A 25,890-nucleotide genomic window follows, 5' to 3' on the forward strand; every position below is an offset into this window, starting at 1 on the left:
TGAGATTCCAGTTTTGCTTCAGAAGGGATTCCCAGACCCCCATAAGAATGCTAGGTCTACACTGCTCTACTCTACCCTACCTTACCTTACCCTACTCTACATTACTTTTCCAGCGCATTCCCTCCCCTTTCCACTTTACCTAGCACTAATCAGGCTCCAAATCATTAACAAGCTGAAACCTCTCTAATGCTTCCATCTTCTACGCACTTGCTATCCTGTTGCCTGAAAGGCTCTTCCTGATACCACTATGTCCCATGGACTCCTTCTTATCCTCCAAGACTTAGCTCAAACATAATTTCCTCTATTAGACCAATTAAAGTTCTGCAAACATGCCAATCCCAGGTAGTAAGCGTCCCTTCAGATAAAGAGCCTTTTTCACCGGCACTAAGTATCTGTCAATATCCTGATTCTAGCAGGAGACCACTCAAAACCCAGGAGTCAGAGAGGAGCAAGAGAATGGTGAGGGATCACTGGGGTTCTCCCTCCCTCCCTCCTGACACAGGCATTATAATTTGACATCTGAGACCCTGAGATCAGATTTGAGTGGTTAGGAGACATCCCTGCCATGTGCCTGGTTGGCATGGAGACCAGAAACTCAGAAAATCAAATAGCCCCATTTCCTAAATACTTATAACAAGTCTGCTCATTTCAGACCAGAAGGAACCAGTGCCCACTAGGCTTCCACCTATTATCTCAGAAGATGGGAATTATTCCGTGCACCAGAATAGCCACACAAAGTACCATGAAGCTGTAAAGAAGGTGCTGTTAAAGACGTGTAAGTATTGGGGCACCTGGGTGGCTCAGTTGGTTAAGCTTCTGCCTTTGGCCCAGGGTTGGGCTACTTTTCTCAGAGGCAAGTGCGGGGGGGGGGGGGGGAGTGCTCTCTTGCTCTTTCTCAAATAAATGAAATCTTGAAAAAAAAAAAACCCACAAAGACATGAAATTATCTTAGAGTGGGCCCCATGCTAGAGGCTGAATAGATATGCCTGAGTTTGTAAAGAATGTCTGGGCTGTGGTGGGGCATGGTTATAGAACAGGGAGAAAAAAAAAACAAACAGCAAAGAAGGGAAACTGAGAAAAGGGGGCAGAAAGTAGACTTGAATGGTGGAATGAGCAAGATAAAACAAAAATTGAATCAGACTTGGAAGCAGAAGCTCCATGTTGGCATCTCCTAGTTCTGCTTCTTTTAAGTGTCTTACTTTGGGTACCCACTTATCTTCTATTAATATGCTTTCTCACTAAGAAAAAGAAAAGAAAATGCCTGCTCTATCAATCTTACAGAATTGTTGTGAAGATCACAACAAAATGAGACAGTTTAGGAGAGTACTTTGTATATTATGTGCTATGCCTGTGAGGTGTGGTAGATCAAACTTTGGCTTTGGAATTTGAACTGAGTTTAAACTCCAAACAAGTTGTATGACCTTGGGCAAGTTCCTTTAACCACTTAACCTCTCTGACCCATCTGAAGATGGGAATCATATTCTAGCATTGTTGTGAAAGTTAGAGAAAATGTACATTTAAAAAAGTTTCTAGGGGCACCTGGGTCGAACGGTGGTTGAGAATCTGCCTTGGGTTCAGGTAGGCTCAGGTCATGATCCCAGGATCCTGGGATCAAGTCCCGCATCAGGCTCCCCATAGGGAGCCTGCTTCTCCCTCTGCCTATGTCCCTGCCTCTGTCTCTCTTGCTCTCTCATGAATAAATAAAATCTTTTTAAAAAGTAAATAAAAATTCTTTAAAAGCTTCTAGGGGTGTGCCTGGGTGGCTCAGCCAGTTAAGTGCCCGCCTTCAGCTCAGGTCATGATCCCAGGGTCCTGGGATGGAGCCCTGCATCTGGCTCCCTGCTCAGTGGGGAGTCTGCTTCTCCCTCCCAGCTCTTGCTCTCTTGCTATCTCTGTCTCTCTCTCTCTCAAATAAAATCTTAAAAAAAAAAAAAAAGAATTTAAAAATAAAAAAGCATCTAGGACAAACTAGTGATACATGCGAGAACTTCTAGGATTCTTCGGGGAGTTATGCTATATAAAGGAAGCCAGCCCCCAAAAGATCACATATTGTCAGTGATGCCAAACATTGCCAAGAATGTTTATATAACATTCTTAAAATGACAAAATTACAGAAATGAAGAACACCAAGGGGGCTAGGAGGACATGGCTATAAAAGGGTAACTCCCTTTCCCCATTGGGGGAAACTGGGTAAAGGGTATACAGGATCCGTGTGTATTATTTCTTACAACTATATGTGAATCCATAATTATCTCAAAATTACAGTTTAATTTAAAAAACTAAGATACTTTCAGAAATTTAAAAAGAGATATACATGGAGTATCTAAGAGTTATTCCTAGTAGCAAATTCTTTTTTTTTTTTTTAAGATTTTATTTATTTATTCATGAGACACAAAGACAGCAGCAGAGACATAGGCAGAGGGAGAAGCAGGCTCCATGCAGGGAGCCTGACATGGGACTTGATCCCGAATCTCCAGGACCACACCCTGGGCCGAAGGTGGCGCTAAGCCACTGAGCCACCCGGGCTGCGTGCAAATTCTTTTAAGAGTTTATAATCAGGGATGCCTGAGTGGCTTAGCAGTTGAGCGTCTGCCTTTGGCTCAGGGCGTGATCCCAGATCAAGTCCCACATCAGGCTCCCTGCATGGAGCCTGCTTCTCCCTCTGCCTATGTCTCTGGCTCTTTCTGTGGCTCTCATGAATAAACAAAATCTTAAAAAAAAAAAATAAAGAATGTACAAATTTTGTACAGTGGTAGAATTAGATTTATCCACATAATGGATAAAACTATTAAAAAGAACTAGGTAAGTCTGATACTATTTGAAAATCTTAAGAACAATACACCTAGAACATGATAGGCACTTGACAAAAGAATCTACTAGCAGTATCTAAACATGAGATGGTATCATTATTTAGTTTCAGAGAATTACCTGGAATGAGCAAAGGAAGGAATTTTTTCAAAGAGGAGGGAAGGGAAAGAGGATGATTAAGCCAGGGGACAGAAGTGGAGTGAGGGGAGCCAGGAGACCCATCTTGCACATTTCCCAAGTGAGCTGACCTCGTGTTTTTCCACCGTCTTAGCATTTTGGGGAAAGCTCTCTTGGAGATGGGCTTAGTGGCAACAGGAAAAACCAAGACCGATTCAACTGACCACGAAGGGTGTGAGATGCTGGAATCCGGAAATGAAGCTGGGTGTGGTGGCCAGATTCCCAGGACTTTTCAGCACCTGGTCAGGCCCATTTGCTAGGCTGTGCTTGTGCTGCCATGAAGCACAACAGGAAGAGAGAACTTGAAGACACTGGGTAACCTGCCCTTCCCCAACTATTCAGTTCCCAATCAGGTCTTCAGAGTCCCCTTAACGGATGCTCAGAACTTCAGCTTCTGGCGGTCCCATGATCCAGGAGTGCGTCCAGAGGAAACCATGCCATGGATCCGAAGCCCCCGCCACTGTCTCATTAAAAGCCCAATGACCAGGTTAGGCTGGGATGGAGGAGGGTAGGAAGAATAAGGGAAGTACTCCCTCCCTTGACTTAATTCCTTAGAGGCATTTCATCTTTTCTCAGGGAATAGAAGACAAAGTTGTTTTACCAGGGAGAGCTGGCCCTAGAATCTGGCATTTAAAAGAGTTAAAGATGTGTTTGAATCTTTGTGTTTTGTCTTGTGGATAGGACTGGACAGGCACAAGACAAGTGCCTAGCTTTCCTAGGGGAGTCCAGGGACGGTTTTGTTTCCTTCATTGCTGCTTCCCATCCTCCAACCACCATTAACTGGCCGTAGCCATATTTCCTCATTACTGCCCCTGCCCTTTCTACCCTGAGGCAGTCGGGAGACATTTAAAGACACTGCCACACACACACCAGGCCGGTCTGGCTGAATCTGAGACCTTCTCTCTCTTTTCCAGGTTTATGGATCACTCTGTTCTTAGTGACAGGCACTTCAGTCTGTACTGAGCAGGATGTGTTTGCAGAAGGGCAAGATGGACTGTGGAAGCAGGGCAAAGAAGGAGAAAGTGGGAGAAGGTGTCCTGGTTCCACTGAACGACTAATGGGAGGAGGGGATCCCAAAAGCAGAGTAAACAGATTGGACTAGAAGTCACTTGTGTGTACCGGAAGGAGGGGAGATTATTCTAATGCCCAAATTCCTGTGAGATCAGATGTGTGTGGGCCAGAATTTGGTGTTTGGTGTGGGAAGGGCCAGGGTACAGGGAAGACTGCCAAAGGCCTTGACCTCACGAATGGCAGGTGTCAGAGTAACAAGTCTGGGAAGACACACACTGGTCCTCATGAGGCTGAAGGGCCTAGAGTAGTCATGATCTCTGAAGACACTGCAGCTTCACCTTGGCAGCAAAACAGCCGGAGGAAGCCCATTAAGCACAGAGGAAAGAGGTTCACAGCACTCTGGCAGGAAGCTGCCTCCTATGCCAAGCTCTGCCACTGCTGACCCAACCCAGGGCCCAGAACATCTTCAGAGAGCTGGGAATTTTACAAAGAATTTGATTTTATTGATATTTAAATATATTAAATATTTCACTGAAATACATGATACACCACCCTCCCCCCCACAGTGGTTACATTATAAAACCAAAGTCCATGGGCCTCCCATCCACTGACTCCCCCATCACCTGGTGAGAGAGGGGGCAATGGGAGCCCAGGAGAAGGGCATGGCTGGCACTGTGGTATGGGGAGTCAGGGTGTGGACAGGACCCTCCCGCTTGGCAAGAAGCAAAGACAAGTTACCCAAGACTGAGGTCTTTCCCCTCTGGTCTCCTTACATCCTCACTCCCACCCAAGGGCTCCAAGCAGTCCTTTCCTATCCAGGGATATGGCTGGGGAAAGGAAGCTGATTTTCTGTCTGGACCAATTAGTCTTTTCCCCTCCTCCTGCCATGTCTAATGAAGTGCCTGATAGCCCATTTGGTTGATGCATGAAGATCCCCCAAGGGAGGCAATATGAGCCAGAACCAGGCCTCCGCAAGGGGTCCCAGCAACTCTGGGACCCTCTCTCCTCGGTCTTTCTAATCACCTCCAAGACAAAATGATCTTCAAGCAAAATTCAGGCTAATGCCTCTGACTCTAGATACAGAGAAACCAAGGCACCAATTAATTCAGGCCTGAAGCAAGGAGGTTGCAGAGAAAGCGGTGAAAGGAAGGCAGAGATAGGAAGGGTATCTAGAGTCCAACCTCCCAACCCTTCTAGTCCTTGCAGGCTTCATGGGGATTGAAGAGCCAGGAACATGCTAAACTGAGACTGAAGGCTGAAGAACGCCAAGTTTCAGGTTCCCTTGCCCCATCCCCTAAGTACCAGTATCTGGGTCTTCAGAGAGATCCCATGCTACCCCAGTCCCAAAGTATACCACCAGCTGGGGAACCCAGGAAGTTCCTGAGCCTCTGGCCACCAAACCCCAGACGGTTCAAGTGCCTGGAGCACTGAGGCTCAAGTAGGCACCTGGGTTCCTGCCCCAGGCAGGGACACAGTCATGCTACGCACACAGCCCCCAAATGGCACTTAGGGATTTGGCACAAAAAGGACTCTTCTCCCCAGGGCACCCTCCTCTTACTACCATACCCCATGCCACTCCTGTGCAACCGAGGCATCTTTCTCCATCCCTTGAAATCCGACACCCTGCCTTATTCCCAGAAGACAGAGGCCCACAGGAGAGAGGCAGCCCCAGGTAGGGAGCTGAGGAGGAGCACAAGGACACACACAAACCTGGGAAACAGATACACACACCAAAGCCAACATGCACACACATGACACAGACACACAGGCCCTCCCCAGTGCCAAAGACTTGGGAGGACAGGTTTGGACCAGGGTCATCCTCCTCCATGCCCTGACCCTTTTCTATTTGGCAACAGAGGGGGTAGAGATGCTCTGTGCCCCTTTGCCGGCAGACAGCAAGATAGCATGGGGGCAGAGTGACCTGATCCCGACCCCAGTGGGGCCCTCAGATCAAGAGTCTGGTACCACCCCACTCCCTGGCCGGCCTGCTCACTTTGGCACCTGCAGGTGTACTTCCAGCTCCTGATCTTCTGACATCCCCACATACATGCTTGCTCTCTGGCTGGCCATTTTCACAGTACCAATGAGGCCAGATGCCCCTTTCCCTGGAGTTGTGCAGGAACTGGGGCTAAATCTGAGCTGTCAAAAGTCCCTTTGTTCCCCTTTGGGGACAGATCATGGGACTAGGATTTGGCAAATGGAAATACTCCCCTGAAATATGGACAGAGCTGGGTCCCCAGAGTGTCTCCCTCCTCTGCCCTGTGCCTAGAAGGGAGACCAGACTGGGGTGGGGTACCCAAGGCCAGTGCTGGGGACGCAGGCATAGCAGAGGCAAGCACGGAATAGGTACTCCTCATGCCCGCCCCAGTCTTTGTACAAAATATTCCCAGGAAAAAGAGGGAAAGGAAGGGCCCAGCCCCAAGTCTGTTGCCCAGACAGACAGGGGAAAGGGTAGGCATGGCAAGCTGCCATTTTAAACCCTCAGGCAGGAGGGCTCCTGCTGCCTCTGCTGCTGCTGCCTCCCCTGCTCCCAAAAGCTGGAAGAAAGAGGGAACAGCCAGCCCTACCCCAATTAGAAAAGTAAAAGTCACTTGCATAATCCTCTTGGTATCCCTTGTTCACCAGCCTGAGGGCAGACGAGCATGGTCCAAGCACAGCCTGCTGAGGTGTTCCCTTTTGTGGTCAGCAGGGTCTGGAGGCTTGGTGCCCCCGGCCACAGCTCCATCCAGCGAGCACAGAGTCCACTTAAATGCCCACCTTGGTCCTGACAGCTGAACTTGTAGCTGGGCCCTGCTAACTGGGGGGGCCCCCATTGAGGAAGTAGGTGGTCATCTCCCCCTTGCCCTTCACCTTGACCACCCCTCGACACTCCAGCTGGTAGCCTTTGGCAGCTAGAACCTGGTACAAGTCCGTGGTCACCTGGGGGATGGGAGGGGAACCCACTTAGCCTGGGATCCTTCCTGCTGCATTTGCAGGGGTCCAGGGGTTCTCTAATCATGCTAGCCCCCCCCCCGCCCCCCCAACCACAGAACACTGCCACCCTACCCCTGTCCTAGCTGACTGCAGAGAGAGACCCGCAGAAGCCCTCTGGACCCATTCTCCTCACCTGGATTCGGTCAGGAACCCCTGTGCTGTCCATACGGCTAGAGACATTCACCGTGTTCCCCCAGATGTCATACTGTGGCTTCCGAGCCCCAATGACGCCTGCCACAACTGGGCCCATGTTCAGCCCTGCAATGGTGACAGCAGCAAAAAACTGAGACAGGTGGACATGCCAGGGTCAGCCCAGGGAGTCATCCCCCCTCCTGGAACCTTTAGAAGGACCCAGAGGAGAAAGTAGCAAAGTGACAAGTGTCTTGGTTGTAAAGAATGGAAGATCTAGGCCTGTGGAGCTCCCCGGAGTTAAGGCAACTGTTGCCCTAACACTGGCTAACCCCCTGAATGCTCACTCTGTGCAACCCCTCTCATAAGCAGTTAGCGTTCCATCATTTCATCCCCTCAGCGGCCCTAAAAGGGATCATCCCCATTTCGCAGATAACCTCGGGGAGCTGAGAGGAGTTGGGTGATGTGCTAAATAAGCCAGTGAGTGGAACACCCAGAATTCAAACCAGAGTGACTCCAGAACCCCTAACATTAGCCACCCCTCCCGCTCACCAGCTCATCGGACTGGCCTCAGAGGACAATGGGTCCTGGAGCTTCAATAACCCTGGTTTTGAATCCCAGTCCAGCCACCTCCTGGCTGTTTGACCTCGGCCAAGTTCTTTAATCTGAGAGTCAGTCTCTCTCTGTAGAAGGGGATGATGATGTGAAGACTAAAACGTCCAGGACAGCGCCCGGCACACAGCAGGCCCTCGGTCAATGACCTCTGTTCTTAATAGGAGACGAGGTAGGAGGCGGGAGAAAGGACATCCCAGAGGATTCCTGATGGGGAACCCCTAACCTGCCTCCTTGCCTCACCCAGAAACAGCCTAGGAAAAGCTGCCAGGCGACCAGGCCATCTCACCAATCTTCATCTGGAAGTTGTTGAAGGAGTGCTCGTTGATGTGTTTCATCTGCTCCATGAGCCGCATGGCATAGTCGGCCAGAGCAGTGATGTGGGAGCGGCCGGCCTGATCGTAGGTGCTGGCGTTCAGCCCCGACGCAGCCATGTACGTGCTACCGATCGTCTTGATTTTCTCCAGCTGCCGGAACCGCTCCTCGCTGATGATCTGGACGGCACAGGGAGACCTGGCTGTCAAGGCGGAGAGGCCGAACGCGCCCTGCCCAGTGCTCACTCTGGCCAGGCCTCGGCCTCTTCCCCCTTCCCTGTTGCAACAGCTCCCCTCCTTTTAGTGAGCGAGCCCCGCCTTCCAGCCGTTGTTCTCAAGGCGGGACTGAGGAGCCAGGAAAAAAGGCCGCCTTCACCAGGCAGGCATCAGAGCCCCAGGCCAGAACTTTGGCACACAGCTTCAGGGCAACTTCAAATGCTCCCTCACAGAATCCAAACCACACAAGGGATATTAGCCATCAATTATTCTAACCATCACTTTTTGGGAAACCGAGTGCCAGAATGAAGGAGGGACTTGGCTCCAAGACCGTAAATGGCCCATTCCTGAGCTGGATATTCTGGACACTTCCTCGTGTTTGCTTCCATTTTCTCTATTCAGGAGCCCATCTTGCTTACTTGGGCTCATGGGGTTCCGTCCACAGATTACTGCCGCCTTTTTCAGGAACATCCACCTGGTACCCATCCTGTCCTCTCCACAGATCCTCATGTCCTTTGCTCCCCAGCAGTGATGACCCTGCCCCACTGGGGCTGACCACCCTGCTGCCTCAGACACCACAGTGGGTCCTTGGTCTTGCCCCCACTGTACCTACCCTGACTACTACCCCAATATCTCTGGGTCCCATCAAGCCTTCCTTCCCCCTCCCAATCCAGCCAGCCCCCCAATCCTGGCCTTCCCACCCAAAGTTCTTCCCGCTGCCCTCGTCCCCCCCAGGTGCTCTGCCAGCAGCAGCCAAACAGACAAGTACCTCATCAAAGTCAGCGATGATTTCGTTGAGCAGCCGCAGGCACTCGACACCCTCATTGTTTGCCTCCAGCTCCACATAGAACTCAGAAAAGTTGGCAATGGAGGCAAACATGACGGCCACACACTCACACGACTGGTAGTAGAGCTCATCGTTCCGGCGCTCCCGGGCCAGGAAGTGGGCAGCCACGTCCTTAGGCAGAATGTTATGCAGGAGCCTTCGGTTGTAGGCCTGGAGCTCCTCCATCTCCTCCTTCTCCCCCGTTGCCTGTGGACACCACACCCATCACCCACTGCCCAACATTCACAAGAAGTGGGAGCCAGTGCCTGGAGACAGGCATCAGAGGGAACCACGGGGAAGAAGAAAGGCATGGACAGCAGAGACCCAAAGGGATGAGAGGGGCAGGGACAAGATGAAGCAGGGGTTAGGAGACGGGCACAGAGCAGGTTGGAGCCAGAGTGGGCTTGAGCGGCCCAAGCCTTGGCCAGCCAACAAGGTGCATTTCTGGTTTGTCCCAGGTTCTGTCCCCACTCAGTCACCTGCAGTTTCCAGAGGAAGTCCAGACGTGCAGTTGATTCCACCTGCTGGGCGTGCAGATACAACGCCAGGGCAAACACCAGCAGAATCACAGGGGTCATGTATTTCAGTGCCACCCTCCCCGCAGCTGGGCTGAAGGTAAGCAGAGGCAAGCTCAGTGCTTGAAAGAGGCATGTGGCAGCCCTACCCTTCCCTGCCCCGGAGCCCTCACTCACCAGTCCAGCCCATCAAAGGTGTCATTGGAAGAAGCCCTGGCAGGAAAATACAAGAGACAAAGTCATCGGTTCTTCTTAAGTTGCTGAGTCGGGGCAGGGAAGGGGAGACAGAAACTGCATTTACCAAGCACATAGCACAAAATCAGGCACAGGGCCAGGGCTTGTGCTTACAGTAACTCAGTAAGAGCAGAGGTTGAGAGAAGGTTTCACTCTTAGCTCTTCTACTTACCTGTCCCGAGACTCGGAACAAGTTACTTAAGTCTAGGCCTGTTTCCTCATCAGTAAAAGAGGGACGAGATCTAAATAACACATGCAAACGGTCTAGCACGGCCCCTGGCGTGCAGTAAGGCTTCGACAAACGTTAGTGACCATAGTCTTTACAATCACCTATGATACAGGTGCCACTGCCATTTTACAGATGAGGAAACTGAGGCTCAGAGAAGTTAACTCACCTGTCCAAGGTCACACAGCTAATGAGCAGCAGAGCGGGATTCAAACCCAAGTGGACTCCAGAGGCTTTTCCTACCACACCAACCTATGGCCCCGTATCACAAGGGATGGGGTTTGCAGAGGGAAAGCCAGTGTGGTGTCCCAGGCCAAGCCCCTAAGTAGGAGTCAGAAGTTTTGGTTCCTAGCCAGGGCTCTGCTGCCAAGCAGCTGTGTGACCTACAGGTGGTTAAGAGAATGGGTATGAAAGAACCATGTGAACAAGAAAGGGAATTTTTTAAATGCCTGGCCTGAAGACACAGGGACTTCCCAGGACTGGGGTTTCCTTGGGGTGACTGTGGAGTCCTATGCTGGGAGCTCCTCCCACTGCCTCCTTTCCCCCCACAGGTGAGGGGTGAGTGATGGCATTACAAGGGCACAAGAGGCCTGAGCACCAGAGAGGCTCACAGTGACCAGCAGGGTCAGGAAGCGTTTTGGGGGTTAAAAGGGCTGAGGATAAACTCACAAGCCATGGACACCAAGCAGCAGGTCATAGTTGTCAAAGATGGTGGCTGGGGGGCCCAGCAGAAGCAGCACCAAATAGATGAGCCCCAGGACAAAGATCATGGCCAACTTCCCGATGCTACTGATGTGCAGGAAGACAGAGCTGGCCAAGAGACTCAGCAGCATGTTCCCAACGAAGTACTGGGGGGTGATGGCAGAGGTGGTGTTAGACGAAGGCAGGAGCCATGGCACCCCCTACCCCATGAAGGAGGAGCCCTGCACACCCCTCCTCAACCTCAAACCCAAATGTCCTTCAGCCTCCACACGTCGCCCCACACCACACTAGAGCCCCCGGCTGCTCCTCTGGCAGGGACTCTGGTGCCCATCACCAGGCCTGACACAGAGGGGTCAACAGGTAGGACTGACCGGGACAGCCCCCCATCCCGCCTGAGCACGGCTTGGACACCTCAGGGAAGCTGCAAGTGGGTGCGGTGCCCTCACACAGCGGAGCATCCAGGCCCAGAGAGTAATTGAGCTGCTGCAGGTGGCAGGCGGTGATGTCAGCGGGTGTTACATTCAGCATCCGGGCTGCACAGGTCCGGATGGGGGTGTGGTTACAGGTGAACTGCAAAAGTTGGGGGAGACATATCAGGGTCAGCACGCAAGAGAGTGTTGCAACAGCCATGCCCCGTGCCTCATACCCTGGGGGTCAAAGTGCTCACTGAAGGATGACAGGAGGTAGGGGGAGCAAGGAGAAAAGAGTTAACCTAACCCCCTCCTTTGAGATAACACGCTCTCGGAGGGCAGGAAATGGGTCTTATTCCTCTACCTACCCCCAGGGCCCAGAGCAGTGCTTGGCACAGACAAAGGGTAGAAGAATCCCCACTGGGCCTTTACCATGTTGGCGATGGCGGAGGTGAACACTAGCAAGACTGAAAAAATGCCAACCACAGTGCTGTGCGCCCGAGAGCGGACGATGCTGCGGGAAAGACGTCGCAGGGCCTTGGGGAAGAGCTGCAGACAGGCGAGAGACCAAGAATTAGAGACCGTGTCAGCCAAGGGTAAGGCCAACCAGGGATGGGGCCCCAGGCAGGAGGCCTGGCCTTCTCCTCCCTCTCCCCGTGCGACCTCTCACCATGGTGGCCCGGCCTGCCCTTCCCAACCAGCCCCCGAAGAACCGCCGACGTACAGAGCCACAGGAGTACACGGCACAGGTCAGCACGGTGATCAGCAGCAGCACAAAGATACTGGCGTAGATCCCAAGCATCACGGTTGAGCTGGGGCACAAAAGGGCCAGGGAAGATGTTACTCTGGAATGTCTGGGCATCCTCATCCCACTCCCCAGGTGGGCAGGGCGCAGGGTCCAGAGACCGTGAGCTTGCACGGGTGTCTGGGAAGGTTCTGGGAAGTGGTGGAGGGAAGAGGAGCAGAGGGAGGAGGGGCAGGGCTCTCACTGTGGGAAGACGAGGAGCTGGATAAAGCAGATGAAGCAGAAGACCAACAGCGCACAGGCCACATAGGCTCCAAAGCGGGGGTCCACCTTCCTCGAGTACTGAGGGAGAGGAGGCTGAGCTGGGTGCTGGGCTCTGGCCTTGGGGAGGCAGGGCCCTACCAGGGCCTCAGAGAGGAGCAGCAATGGCCCCGTGGATAGGGATCCCCACTGCGCCCTGTAGTCGCCCCCTCGCCATTCCCGAAATAACCTCTCCTGTTCCCTCAGTTGTGCTCAGCCTTCCCAGCCCCTCCTCATCCAGCCCTCATCCCTCTGCCCTCAAATCCCCCAAACCTTCTTTTCAAGATCCTCTCTCTGGAAGGTAAGCAGGAAGCGGCGCACGTGGTCCTTCCGTAGCTGATCGATGCTGCGGGCATCGATGGCACGGCCCAGGAACTCATCGACCTCATCTTCGGGGTTCAGGGCATCTTGGGCACCCCGGCTGAGGGCAAGGGGACATGGCTTTACCGGGGGCATGAGCATTGCCGCAGGAGAGACAATGAGAAGGGGAGGGCACGGGCGGCACCCAAAGGACAGAGTGAGCTGGCTGTGTGGCACCTGCTCCCACATGACACACCTAAGGTCCAGGAAAGGGGGGGGTCTCGGCTCCCCGCAGTCCTGTCCCAGGGTGCAAGTGCCTCCTCCCTCCCTCTTCCTCCCTCCTCAATAACCTGACTTACTTGTCTTTGCTGGAATCATCAATGCCCTGGAGAAAGGGACAAAGTGTGCAAGTGAGGGGAAGGACGAACCGCCTTCACCCCCATGACCCCCTCCCCGTCCCCAGCACTGCTGACCTGGCGAGGCTTGGGACCCTGGGGGTGAAGTCAACCCTCCGGCCCCACCCTACCACAAGGCAGAAGAGGGAAGGGCGCACAGAGTGTCAGGACAATGAGGCCTCGGGTCCCCGTGCTGTGGGCCCCTCACCATCTGGCGGAAAGCCTTGGAGTCCTTGGTCCGGGAGAAGGCGCGGTCGGGCACCCAGCGTGGCATCAGGCCTTCCATGGAGTTGGCCCGCGTCCGCTGCAGCTTGGCCAGCATGGCCTTCTCCTCTTTCTGTGGAGGCAGCAGGGGTACGGGATCAGAAAAGGGGCCCAGAGAAGATTCTCTGCTGCCCACATCTGCCCTTCCGTGGCCCTGCACCCCCCACCCCCCACCCCCGCCGGCCTGACCCGTTTCTGGCTGGCTCCCAGGATGAGGAAGGTCTCGATGTGCTGCTCCTTGAGGTACGCGTTCCGCTCACCACCACGGCCCGGCTCCACCTCGTAGTCCCCGTTCAGGTACTGCAGCGTGGCCCGGGTGATGTGGATGCGGCTGTGAGCCGACAGGAGGGTGAGACCTGGCCTCGCCCACCTCGCTCCCACCCCTCACCTGCTGCACCCCACACTCACCCGGCCCGGCCCCCCGCCTCCATGTGGTTGGCCAGAGTCACGTCATTGGACCACACATCGAACTGCCATTTCCGCAGGCCAAGGACGCCACAGTGCACACGCCCGCTGTGGATGCCCACGCGCATGTTCACGTTCACACCTGTCACCTCACGCACCAGCCTGGGAAGAGGCGGCTCTGGCTCGGCTCCCGGCACAACCTTCCCCGCTCCCAGCCCCGAGCTCGGGCCCTTCACTCCCCCTCGGAGCCAAGTAGACAGGGACAGAGCCAGACGCAGGCCACAGCAGCACAGCCCTGGCTGGACACGGGCAAAAGGCTGCATGGGTCCCACGGACAAACGTTTGTGAAGCGAGTTCACAGAGGTGGCCCTGCGGCATCTGGTGGAACGGAGCTACGAAGGGAGGGGTCACTGCTCGCCCCGCAGGCCTGCGCATCCTCGCCAGCCCCGATTCCCTCACCCGGGGCTCCCCCCCGGGACCCCCCTCCCCGGGGGCCTGTTGGCTGGGGTCTAAGGTGCAGAGGCTGAAGAGAGATCCTTTCCCTCCCCCGCAATGGATCTCCAAGACAGAGGATTAGCCAAAAGGAGACAATTCCTGAGGACAAAGCCAAGGGCAGAGGCCGGCGGGGGCACCCTCAGTTCCAGGGACCTAGGAGGGGCACCGCTTACGAGATGGCCTCGATCATGTCCACCCCCATCTCCACACAGCAGTGGGCATGGTCTGCCCGGGCCTCCGGCAGCCCCGACACACAGTAGTAACAGTCCCCTAAGATCTTGATCCTCAGGCAGTGATTTTCCTAAAGGGGAGATTTGGGGAGAGTCGCTCTCACTCTCCTGCCCTCCCAGCACCCTCACCGAGTCGCCATCTGTCCCCACCGTGCCAGGCCGCCCCAGTTTAAAGCTATGCTCACGCCACGTGTGGCCCAGCCCCCTCACCGCAGCCAGCTTGTCAAACCGGGCAAAGAGCTCGTTCAGGGTCATGACCAGCTCCTGCGCGGTGCACTGGGACGCCAGGCTGGTGAAGCCTTCAATGTCTGCAAACAGGATGCTGTGGACAACGGCAGAAGATGGAAGGACCCCATGGCCCTCAGGGACTCCCAGGGCCCCCATCCCTCCGGGTACCCTCCCACCCCCCCGCCCTACCTGACATTGTCATGCTTCTGGATGTAGATCTTGTGGAACATCATGTCTTCTTTCTTTGTGTTGATATCTTCTTTCATCTCCATGGCAACATGCTGGGGCAACACGGACAGCAGCAGCCGTTCCTAGACCAGTGGTTGCAACAGGGCACCACTATCTTCTCAGCCTCACGCTGAGGCTCCTGATCCCTCCTGATGCCTCCACCACCCCAGAGCCCTCCCAGGCCCCTCTGGAGACCTGAGCTTCCCTTTCGGACCTCCCCCCCCCCACGCAACCCCTCACTTGCGCTCCCATCTATCCTCTCCCACCCTCAGACAGGACAGGAACCCCAGTGTCACAGGGCCTGTGTGCTGCCGGGGAACACTCAGGGGGACCACCCACACTTACTCCATGGAGTGCTATAAGGCGGTGGAAGCAGTTTGCTGGTTATGGGGGCGGGGGGGCTTGGACAGGGAGGGCAGCCCCACCTGCTGCCGGTTCTCGTGCTGCAGGTGCAGCCGGGCCTGAATGTAACCGCGGGTCTCCTGAAAGGCCTGGCGCTGAGAGACCTCAGCTGGGTAGTGTGTGCAGATGCCAATGACGTTGGTGCAGAGGAACAGCAGCATGTTGGCACCGAGCTGCAAGAGGGTGGCAGAGGCAGACTGGTGACACACCCCCCCCCCACAACGCACAGGTGCAACTTGCTAGGCTCTCTGTGGGGAGAAAGCCAGGATCCTGTGCCCTGTCTGTCCCCACCCCTGTAATACAGCTCCCTCTCCTCCCACAGGACTCCGGCCCCCTGCCTGGATCGCTCCACAGCTAGAAATGGGACCTTTTCACGACTCCTGGGAGCAGAGGCACCAACCAGGGCAAGGCGGGTCATGGGGCCTGCGCCCAGCCCACTATGATTTCCTGCCCCACAATCAGCCCAAATAAAGACAAATGCTGCTCCTTCTGCATGTGGTTCTCCTCACAGGACAACACCCAGGAGACTTGAGCTCTATATCCTCCTGTGAATGCCTACGGACAAATCATCTCGTTTCTCTGGGCCTCTGTAGGCTCACCTAGAACCTGGAGAGGGACAAGATTTCTAAGGTCCCTCCCTGCTCTGACATAATGTGACATGATAATTATCATTATTATTATTATTGGAGCTAATCTGTTGGCTGCCTGTTTAATATGTGTGGCTCCATAGCTGCTTCCTATACAGTAACTAGCGGATCTCTTATTCTCTATGAAACAGGTAACAGTATCTCCTTTTAAAGGTGAAGCACTCAAACACAGAGAAGCTAAGTCACTTGCCCAAGATCACACAGCTAATAGTGGCTGGTGTGGGACTTGAATCCAGGACAGTCTCCAAAGCCTGTGTCCAAACCCTACTGCGTGGTGCGTTCCAGATTTCCAAGATTCCTACTCCCTCCACTTACACATGCTCTTGAGGCCCAGCCTCAGAGCCCAGGCTTGGGAGTCATCAATTCTACTAACATGGGACCTTCTCTTCCACCACGCCCAGGTGCGGCCAGTACTTGGCACAGCCAGGCCCCATGCCCGAGGACCCCGATCTCAGGGTGGCCAGCCCTCCTCAGCATCAGTAGCACTCACTGGACGGCAAGTCTAAGGAGAACTGGCCTCAGTGTTTCCAGAAGTTCAGGGGTTAACCTGGCACTTGTGGATCCACCCCAGAGTTGGCTGGGGCGGGGCTCCGGTTTGGGGAGAAGGGAGGGAAAGAGCACCAACTGGAAGCCAGGAGTTCTGGGCTTTGCCCAGAACCAGAACTAGTCCTGCAAACCTGGGCAGGTCACTTAATCTCTGGGACCTCAGTTTCATTTTTGTTAGGTAAAGCAGAGGGGTAGGCTCAGCAAACCCCCAAGTCATTTCCAGCTCTGACCCTCAAGGACTGGCCGCCTAGCTTTCCTTCCCAGTCCAGTTCACAAGGCCCCCCTCCCAGCAGCAGGGGTGAAGAGGGGGGCACACTATCTCCCTGAGGGGTTTCTAAGAATAGCCCCCAGTGGGGGAGAAGGAGGAGGGGTTAACCAGGCAACTTCCCTTCCTGGCCCCAGGAGCCTAAGAGGAAAAAGTGAGTCATGGTGGAGGGAAGGGGACCGGGGAACAAGAGACTGAAATAGATCAGGATCAGTACCGGACCCCTATCCGACTGTGAGAAAAAATGGATGTCGGGGCGCTCCAGGAGACTCCAGGCGGGGCCCGGGTCACTGGGTGAATGAGTGGGTCAGGGAGGAGTGAAGGCTCCTTCCCACGAGTGTGAGCAGGCCTAGGTCTGGTCAGGGACTGTCCAAGGAGCCTGGAAAGGAGGCCACAGCCCCACGCCACCCCGGCATCATAGGCCAACTGGACACAGGGAATCAATCCTTCTCGGTTCGGAGAAGGGGTCCAGGTATGAGCAACCCTGGCTGCATAGACAGGCGCAGGGGCAGGGGTGACTTCCTCTCCTCACCCTAAGAATGTGCCCGCTGAGACCTACAGAGGATAAGGCTGCAGCTGGGTGCCCCTGGGGAGGCAGGAGGCTGCAAAGTCCCAGTCTCCATGGGGCTGTGCCTCCCCAATCAGGCCCTGGGCCTGGTTCTGGGCACCATGCCAGCTGAGAGCAAAGAAGAGACAGCCACCTACCCCTGGCCAGCCGAGAGGAGGTAGAGGAAGGGAGGCACCACCTCCAAGCTCCTCCTTTCCCAGGAGGGCAGTCCAACTCCAAAGCCCAGGGCAGCAGCCACCCCAGGGAGAAGTGGGGGGCTAGCAGAGGCAGAAAGACCCTGGCCCTTTAAGAGGTCTGACTGCCCTGTGGGTGCTGCTCCACAAACAAATGGGCTATAAAGTTTCTTTTAAAAAGGTACATTCTGTTCTGGAGCACAAGCTGGGCGGAGAAGGGCATCATGCCAGAGCACCCAGCTTCTCACCCTGGGAGCCCCGGGCAACTTCCTCTTTGCAGGCAGGGTAGGGTGGGCTACACCGACCACGGGCCCTCAGCAAAGCAGAGGCTGAGTCCCTCAAAACTGGAGCAAGACAGAGGGCAGCACCCTCGAAATCCGAGTGCTGACAGAGGGATCCTGAGGTATGTTGGTTAGGGGCTGTGTCCTGAAGGATCAGCCAGGCAAGATGGCCCGGTCTCTGCTCCCCGGTCAGGGGGGTGACCTGAGACGGTGGCGGCCACATGGAGCCGAAGGGGACTTCCGGGAAGGCCCTTCCCTGGGTCCTATCCCCTCCGGCACTCCCACACCTCCCTGCCCCCAGGTGAGAACCCTGCCCTGTTGGCTTCTACTCCCCTCTGGGAGGGTGGGGCCCTAACAGCAACCTCTCCTATGAGGTAGATACTATTTTTATCCCAGTTTTACAGACTGGGAAATCAAGGCTGGGCGAAGGGAGGTCAGTCAGTTGTCTAGGATCTAACAGAGAAGAACACAGCCCATCGGACAAGCAGCCAAGCCTTCATTTCTCACTCAGCATGGTGCTGTCGCACCCCACCCCACAAGCCACACCGAACCCGGACACACTGGCTGGCGTGGGCCCAGAACCCCCGGCAGGGCTGCCGGACCCCTGGTGCTCAGTGGGAAGACGGGGGGAGAGAGATCCGACCCTGAGGCCCCTCTTTTCCACATCCAACTCCACTCAAACAGCTCCCAGCCCCAGGGAATACTGATCCCACTCATCCCCCTCCCCGTCCTCTCAGAGATGGCCTTGGTCCAGGAGAGAAGCAAGTCCTCCCTTGCGAAGTCCATCCAAACCCTGCTTGATCCCTCCAGGTCACCACCTGGAGCTGCTTTCCAGGGAAGGCAACTTGAGGCCAGAGCTGCCCCCCCCCCCCGCCCTCCCCCGCCCCGGGGTGAACCGTCAGGTTCCCACCTCCAGGGCTACCTCACATCTACCAGCCTTGCTGTTCAAGGGCCTCGGGCCAAAGAGCTGCGGCGGGTGGCCCAGGCGGGTGGCCCATGCGAACAGAGCACAGGCTTGGGTCCTGGGGCGCTACCTCTCCGGGCCAGTGCCCTCTGCTCCAGATCCAGGATGGAGCGGACCCTGAAACTTGGCCTCCCATTATTTGCCCCCCGCCCGGCCAGGACACAGCCAGACATCCCTACGCGCAGTATCCACCCACCCTCCCATCACTAAACCCCTCCTCATTCCCGGCCTGGCACCCCAAAGCCTACCTCCCTGACATCCCACCTGCTTCCAGAGGAAGGCGTCACCGCGGTTGAGTTGCCAGGCCAAGATCAAATGCAGGGTGGACAGGCCCAGGCCACTGAAGACAGCTGCCCGCATGCGGATGGGTAGGAGCGTGTAGGTGATGTAGACAAAAAACACAGGGCACCAGAGGCCCACAGAGGGGCTGCGGGGGTTGGCTGCCAGGGCACCCCCAACCTGAACGGCTGCCAGGATGCCCAGCACCACGTAGCTCACCACCCACATGGAGTCCTGGCGAAAGCTGTGCCGGTTACACACCACCATGAGCGCCACGAAGAGGGTGGCGGCACAGGCCAGCAGGGCCACGTAGGCAGGCTGAGGGCGGGCAGGCGCAGCATGGAAGGCGAGCAGCACCGCTGTCAGCAGCACCAGCACCGCCATCAGCAGCGTCAGGCTGCTCTGGTTCATCTGAAAGAAGTACCGCTGGTACAGGCGCTCCAGCTTGGCCGAGCGGAACTGCTTCGACTGGAACACCTGGGCCAGACGGCGCCAGCAGGATCGCCTACTCCCGGGGGTCACGTCAGGGGCCACCTCAGCTGCCCCAGCCGCTGACATGGCCTCAGTGTCCTCGAAGCCCAGGGCCACCGCCCGCAGCCCCAGCTCCGTGCCCTTGCCCGGGCCGCCTCTCCGGATGAAGGCCTCATCCTGCCAGGGGCACCGAGGCGGAGCCGCAGGGGTGGGACTGGGGGGCTGCGCATCCCGGAGGCAGCTCATATAGCGGGGCGTGCAGAAGCCACTGGTCCGAGTCCCGCGGCGTGGACGCTTCTGCCCATTGCGTTCACCCCAGGCTGTCTTCCGTTCGTCCACTTTGGGGACCAGGAGGCCACTAAACCACGACATGCTGCTGAGAGAAAGGGAGGAGTTGGTTTTAACACCATGACAGCCGACCGCCCCGGGAGCTATCATCATAGACAGCACCTCCCGGCCAAGCGAAGCCCTTCAGACGCCTCACCCCCCCCAAAATCCTGGAGGAAGGCAATGGTATCCCCCTTCCATAGGCAACAGGCGAGGGACTGGAGGCAGAGGGAGGGAGGTAACTGCCCTGCCCTAGCTCAAGTAGCCCCAGAGGTGCAGGAACCAGGATTTGACCCCTGATCCGCCTGACTCCAAAGCAGCACACTTACACACACGTTCACCTCTTCCCTAAACAGCACTGATTTGTTGGTGGTGACAAACTCAAGTGCCTGTGTCAATGAGCAAAGGCACCCATGGCTTAGGGGATCTGGGAGGAACTAAAGAGAGTGCACCCCCTGAGCTCAGCAGGGGCACGTACCACCCCACACCAGTAGGTAGCTGCCACTGGCATCCCAGGGGAGCCTGATCGGATTTTTCAACAGCTGCTGAAAAAAATGTACATTTTAATGTGACAGCTCCTGATTTTTAAATGTTGGCAAGTAATTCACATTTTTCAACACTGCAAGCCAAATAAATCACATCTATGGAATGAATTCAGCCTGTGAGCTGCCAATCGGTGACCTCTATACAAAAGGGAATCTCCTTCCACGTTGTTCCCCATCACACTCACACCACGCACACTTCGCCGAGTCAGGCTCAACTTCTCCCCCGGGTCACAGCTTAGATGGAACTTCCTCAGGGAAGGTGTCCCAGCTCCCCCACGCAGACTGCAAACTGCGTTTGGTCTCCTTTACCTCCCTGGCAAGTACGTTTCCTCTCAAGTACTTGCCACAATTATAGCTAAGTTGCCCTGGGCAGCCCGGGTGGCTCAGCGGTTCAGCGCTGCCTTCAGCCCCGGGGCGTGATCCTGGAGGTCCAGGATCAAATCCCAGTCGGGCTCCCTGCATGGGGCCTGCTTCTCCCTCTACCTGTGTCTCTGCCCCTCTCTCTGTCTCTCATGGTTAAATAAATAAAAATCTTTAAGATAAAAAAATAATTTAAAAAAATAAATTGCCCCTTGTCTCACCATCCCGCTGACTGTAAATTTTGGGGAGGGATTATAACTATTTTGCTCAGCCCTTTGTCCCTCAGCACCAAGTACTGAGCCCAGCACATGGTAAGGACTCAAGAAATACGTTGAAAAGACAAAAAGAGAGCTCAGGACGGGGTGCCTGGGAGGCTCAGTCAGTTAAGTGTCTGACGCTTGGTTTCGGCTCAGGTCATGATCTCGGGGTTGGGAGATCGAGTCCCCCTGTTAGCTCCACCCTCAGCACAGTGTCTGCTTGGGATTTTCTCCCTTTCCCTCTCTCCCCTTCCTCCTCCCCACCCCAAGCACACGCTCTCTTTCTTTCTCTAAAATAAATAAATAAAATCTTTTTAAAAAATTTTAAAAGAAAATTAGCTCAAGGGCATTGGCACTGAGCAGCTAATGTGAAATAACAACAAATAGTGATAATCCCGTGACTGTCCCTCTCTCTCACTGCACCCGGTCCTATGAGCCTCCTTGCTGTTCCCCAACACACCGTGCACTGGCCGGCCTGGGACTGCGGTGCCCGCTGTGTCCTCTGCCTGCGACAAGAGCTCGTCCTGGTCACAGCTCAAATGTCCCCTTATCAGTGAGTCTCTCCCTGACCGTTCTATTAAAATAGCAACCCCCTTTCCTGGAGCTCCCTATCTCTCTTCCCAGCTTTATGCTTTATTTTTCTCTATTGCTCTTTATCAGCAACTGCCATTCTATATATTTGCCTTATTTGCTCATTGTGTCTCCTCCCCAGAATGTCAGCTCCATGAAGGCAGGGATTTGGGCCCATTCTGCTCACCGCCCTACCTGCCACACCTAGTAGAGACTACATAAATGCTCCTAGAATGGCTGGGCATGACATGCTTTCTCTGTGCTGTACCTTTCCGGGGTCCTTTCGCATGCCCAATCCCACCTGATCTTCACCAAAACCCTGTGGAGCTGCTCCTGTGGCCACCTGGAGCACAGATTTGACAGGAAAAGAAAGGAAGACCAGGTCCACCCACGGCACTTTTATCTGGCTGGTTACAGAGATCCTGCCTGGGCCACCAAGTCAGCTCCAGATCTCGGGTCTCCCGGAGGGTAGTGCCTTGAAGCAGGGTAGGGAGGACTCCAGGACAACACCCTCCGGGTGCCTCCTAGCCGAGCTGGGCTCAAGAGAAAGTGAGGATGACAGCACAGTTATCCTTGGATGCCTGTGCCATATACTCCTCCCTGCCCACAGGGCACCCCGGGGCTCCTTGTACTTAGGCAAAGCTAGCAGCCTTGACATTTGTACTCGCTGGGGGACACCGTGGGGGCGGGGGGGGGGTGCCCAGCACTTGCCCCAGGCGGCCTCAGGATCAGGCGCTCTAGACAGACAAGCAGCACTTCAGACACCCAGAGGCCCACAAAACAGAAGGCAGACCGGGGACCACTCTGCAGGCAGGACCCCCATCCCTACTTCACCCTCGGCCAACTCCTCTCAGCATCCCTTCTCCCTCGTCCCACTGAGCAGCTTGCCCTTCAACCCTCTACCACCACCAACAGCACCCTCTGGAGGGACAGATGGGAAATCCAAGAGTTTGGGGAAAAGTTACCAAAGGAAGCCTGGCTCCCCAAGATACTTCATTAGAAGCAGGAGCTTTGGAGCAGGACCAGGCCTCAGACCTGAGAGTAACCGTGCGCTAGCTGCGCAGCCTTGAACAAGTTACTACCTCCCTGCATCCGTTTTTTCATCTGTAAAATGGGAATAGTAACAGTCGTGAGGAGAGAATCCAAGACTATCTGCCACGGAGTCCACACCTGATAAGCATCTCTCCCCACCCCATGCCACCCTAAGCCCCAAACTCTGCCACTGTCAAAGAAATGAAAAGACAGAAAAGCCATTAGCAAGAACACACACCTCCCCAGCCCATCAGACGTCTGGTTCCATCAGACCTTGTGCCCTTGGCTGTGAGTCCCCAGAGCTGCTGGAGACAAGAGCCCAGAGCAAGCAGGTTTCCCACCACCCCTACCGTGACATTGTGCTTCATTCAGCCTCCTCCCGCTTGCTTGTCCCCTGCCCTATATTTACGGCCCTCCCCCCTCCCCGAAATGGCCAGATCTCTGTTCCCAAAGGACCTGTTTCTGGCTGTGTTCCCAGCCTCCTGGAAGCACATCCTAGCATCTGGCTCATACCCACAGAGGAAGGGGCAGACACCGTCCAGGAGAACGCATGACCGTCCCCAGAACACTCTGAGCACCACCCCCCTCCGCCAAGGGGATGGCTTCGGAGCTGTGTAGTTGTCCAACTAACTGCACCCATCCCACCTGCGGCTTCCCTCCAGGCATTGCCCACCCTGGAGAACTCACCAGGCTCCCAGCGCTCCTGGCACCCCAGACTAGGCTGGTACGACAAGGAACAGGGGAGGGCACTGTTCAAAGCCACAGGACTTCCCTATATGGTCCCCCAACCCTCACTGTCCAGAAACAGCGCATCACTCGGAACCACAGACCACCTCCCTCTTCCCCAGAGACAGGCTCCTGAGCCTGTGCCTCTGACCTTCTCCTCCCCGGGGTCCTGGTCCCTTGCTCTCTCTCACAGATGGGCTGCTCCAGGCACCACTGGCTCCCACAGCCGGAGCCATACTCATTCAGCCTGGCAGCTGGAGGCCCAGTGCCTCCCAGACCTCAAGTCCCACCCAGTCCGGATTCTCCAGCCTGAGACCCAGAGTCTGAAGCAGGCCAAGGCCCAGCCCCAAGGATAGCTCTGCCCACTGCTTCTCCCTGCCCAAACTCTCTCCCTGGCCACCCCGATCTGCCCCTGCCCCTGCCCTCCTTGGCAGAAGGAGGCTCCGGGGGGGTTTAAGACGACTTCAGAAAGTTCGTGGTAGAAGGCGCTGCCCAGGCAGGGCCCTTCAGTGCCAGCACCGCCCACCATGCTGGGAAGTGGGCCTCAATTCCAGGCCTTTCCAGATGTAGAGGAGCCTCCCCCAGGGCCTGTATCTGAAAGTCCAGGACTGCCTTCTCCCTGCTTCCCCAATCTCTGGTCTCCCCGAAGACTGCAGGCGGCTCCCACTTCCACGCTCAGCCACACAAGCCCCACCAGGTTTTTCCACCTCACGGGGGGGTTCTGGTAAAGGGAGGGTGCGGGGAGCCGGTCCCCACCGCAGGCTTCCACGTCTAGGTTTGCAGCCAGGCCTCGTTTGCAATACAGCCGGCTCCCCCCGTGGCCCCCTGCCGCGGGCCCACAGCACCGCTTGCACTGCCGCGGTCGGGGCGGGGGAGTGGAGGGCACCCCTGCAGGCAGAGGGCATCCCCCCTCGATCACAGTCACCCTCCACCCCAGAAACCGCAGCCAGCCCCTCCCCTAGGAGCAGCCGGTCCCCGGGCCCGCCGGCCGGGCGCTCGCCTCGGCTGGAGGGAGGGGGCGAGGATGGGAGCCCGGAGCCCCCCGCTCCCCCCGGTGCCCTCCCTCCAGCCCCCCCCGACGCGCGCTTCCGCGCCCCCAGCCGACCCCCGGGAGCCGCGCGGGGGCCCCACGCCCCCCGACCCCGAGCGCCCGGCGCCGCTCACCTGCCGGCCCGGCTCCGCGCCGCCCCGGGCCCCCGCCCCGCCGCCCCCGCGGGCTCCGGCCGGCCGGCCGGCCGCCCCGCGCCCCCCGCCGCCCGCGCCCCGGCGAGCCTCCGCCGCCCGCAGCCCGCCCGGCCCGCGCCCCCTCCCTGCCGGCCAGCGCAGCCGCCCTCTACCCCGGATCCAGAAGTCCCCTCCCCGCCGGCTCCCGGACTCCCCGCCTTAAAGGCACAAGCGCCCATTGTCTGGCGCCCCCTCCCCCCTCCCCCTCCGCCCGCCGCGCCCCGCGCGGGGCCCACTGCCCCCCGGAGCCGCGCAGGGGTGCGGGAGCCCGGGCGCCCCCCCCGCGCGCCCCCTCCCCCGTCCTGGGCAAACAAGCGGCCTCTGTTCTGGGAGCCGGACCCCGGGGAGCGGCCCGTCCCGCGCGCCCCTTCCCTCCAGCCCTTCCCTCCACCCCCCCCCCCCGGCCGCCTCCCGCCGCGCCCTCCGCCCGCCCCCGGCCGGGGGTCCCCGCGCGCCCGCGCCCGCGCCCGCACTCGGGGCCGGCGCCTCGCCCCCGCCCGGAGCAGCGGGGGGCGGCTTCCCTCCGGCCGGGGTCCCCCGGGGCGACCCGGCGCCCCGCGCCCCCCTCCTCCCTCCGCCTCCCCCCTGCCCCCCCCCCGCGGTTCCCGCCCCGCCGCCGCGGCCCCGCGCCCTCCCGCGGGAACTCAGTTTAATAATTAATTAAGGTTTCGTTCCACCGGGCGCCAGGTGTGCGGCCTGCGTCCCCGCTCGCCGCGGGTTTCCTCCTCCCCAGCCCCCCGGGGCACCGGCCCGACGCGAACCTGCAGCGCCCCGAGCCCCGCGGGGGCCTGAAGCGAGGGGCGCCCTCCGCCCGCGCCCCCGGCCCCGCTGCCTCCCGCGGCCCCTCCCCGCACCTGCCGCCGTGCAGAGCCCCCCCCCGGGGCACCTTTCACCCAAAGGGTTGCGCTTCCCCGTTGAGGGTGGGGGCGAAGGGGTGCCTTGCCAGCTGCCCCTACTGAAATGGTTTGGGACTTTACTTCCCACGTTTTCTCGCACAAAGCAGCGCTCGGAGTTACCTGGGTGATGGGAAAATCACGTGGAAGCTGCTTTAACCCTTTAAGGGTTTGGAACATGCTGCAGGCGGACAGGGAGAGGGTCGGCTCCCAGAAGGCGGGGAGTCGGACCTGGGGCGAGGGCGCCGCTCCAGAGCGCGGCCTCCCCAGGCCCCGCCGCCTTCCCGCCGCCACACCTGTGGCTCCTCCTTCCCCGGCAGCCTCTTCCGCACGCCGGGGCCCACCTGGCGCCTCCTGCCTTCCAGCCCCTCGCAGCCCAAGCCTCGGCCACGCCAAATCCCCACTTGGCTTCCTAAACCCAGGACAGAGCTTGAGGCAAGGAGGAGAGGGGAGGAATCAGGAAAGTCGGTTTCCATCACTTATCAGCCATATCCGATTGCAAACTATATACTTTAGTAAATCATTACTCTCTTGGAGCCTCATTTATAAAATGGCAATTTTTTTAAGTGTTTTGTTTTTTTTGTTTTTTTAAGGGGCACCTGGGTGGCTCAGTTCGT

General features: G+C 56.9%; 2 protein-coding genes across 9 annotated transcripts in view; one reads left to right on the forward strand and one right to left on the reverse strand.

The window, feature by feature from the left end:
- TEX49 (testis expressed 49) overlaps positions 1–4,404 on the forward strand; it is a 33,779-nt gene extending 29,375 nt beyond the window's left edge. Inside the window, exons 3-5 of the mRNA XM_055336911.1 lie at positions 653–775; positions 3,328–3,472; positions 3,900–4,404. Coding sequence (XP_055192886.1) covers positions 653–775; positions 3,328–3,472; positions 3,900–3,948 — 317 coding nt within the window. The 3' untranslated portion in view covers positions 3,949–4,404. The remainder of the gene's footprint in view (positions 1–652; positions 776–3,327; positions 3,473–3,899) is intronic.
- Positions 4,405–4,477: 73 nt separating this feature from the next.
- ADCY6 (adenylate cyclase 6) lies at positions 4,478–25,527 on the reverse strand. 8 transcript variants are annotated; one of them, XM_055336903.1, is made up of 22 exons: positions 25,397–25,527; positions 18,854–19,712; positions 15,169–15,318; positions 14,705–14,826; positions 14,498–14,609; positions 14,231–14,358; positions 13,566–13,724; positions 13,347–13,488; positions 13,102–13,230; positions 12,858–12,883; positions 12,472–12,619; positions 12,143–12,240; positions 11,878–11,965; positions 11,586–11,702; positions 11,155–11,313; positions 10,711–10,889; positions 9,759–9,794; positions 9,546–9,675; positions 9,010–9,273; positions 8,000–8,204; positions 7,103–7,227; positions 4,478–6,915 (listed from the first exon to the last, which is right to left on the reverse strand). In XM_055336903.1, the coding sequence occupies exons 2-22, from the start codon at positions 19,709–19,711 to the stop codon at positions 6,790–6,792; spliced, it is 3,501 nt and encodes a 1,166-aa protein (XP_055192878.1). In that variant the 5' UTR covers position 19,712; positions 25,397–25,527; the 3' UTR covers positions 4,478–6,789. The 8 variants fall into 8 exon arrangements, with proteins under 8 accessions (XP_055192878.1, XP_055192879.1, XP_055192885.1 ...); XM_055336904.1 differs by having other exon boundaries at positions 18,854–19,715; positions 25,397–25,512; XM_055336910.1 differs by lacking the exon at positions 25,397–25,527 and adding an exon at positions 24,321–24,343.
- Positions 25,528–25,890: the final 363 nt, after the last annotated feature.

The sequence above is a fragment of the Nyctereutes procyonoides genome, unplaced genomic scaffold, assembly GCF_905146905.1.
Source record: "Nyctereutes procyonoides isolate TBG_1078 unplaced genomic scaffold, NYPRO_anot_genome, whole genome shotgun sequence".
Classification (NCBI taxonomy): Eukaryota; Metazoa; Chordata; class Mammalia; order Carnivora; family Canidae; genus Nyctereutes; species Nyctereutes procyonoides.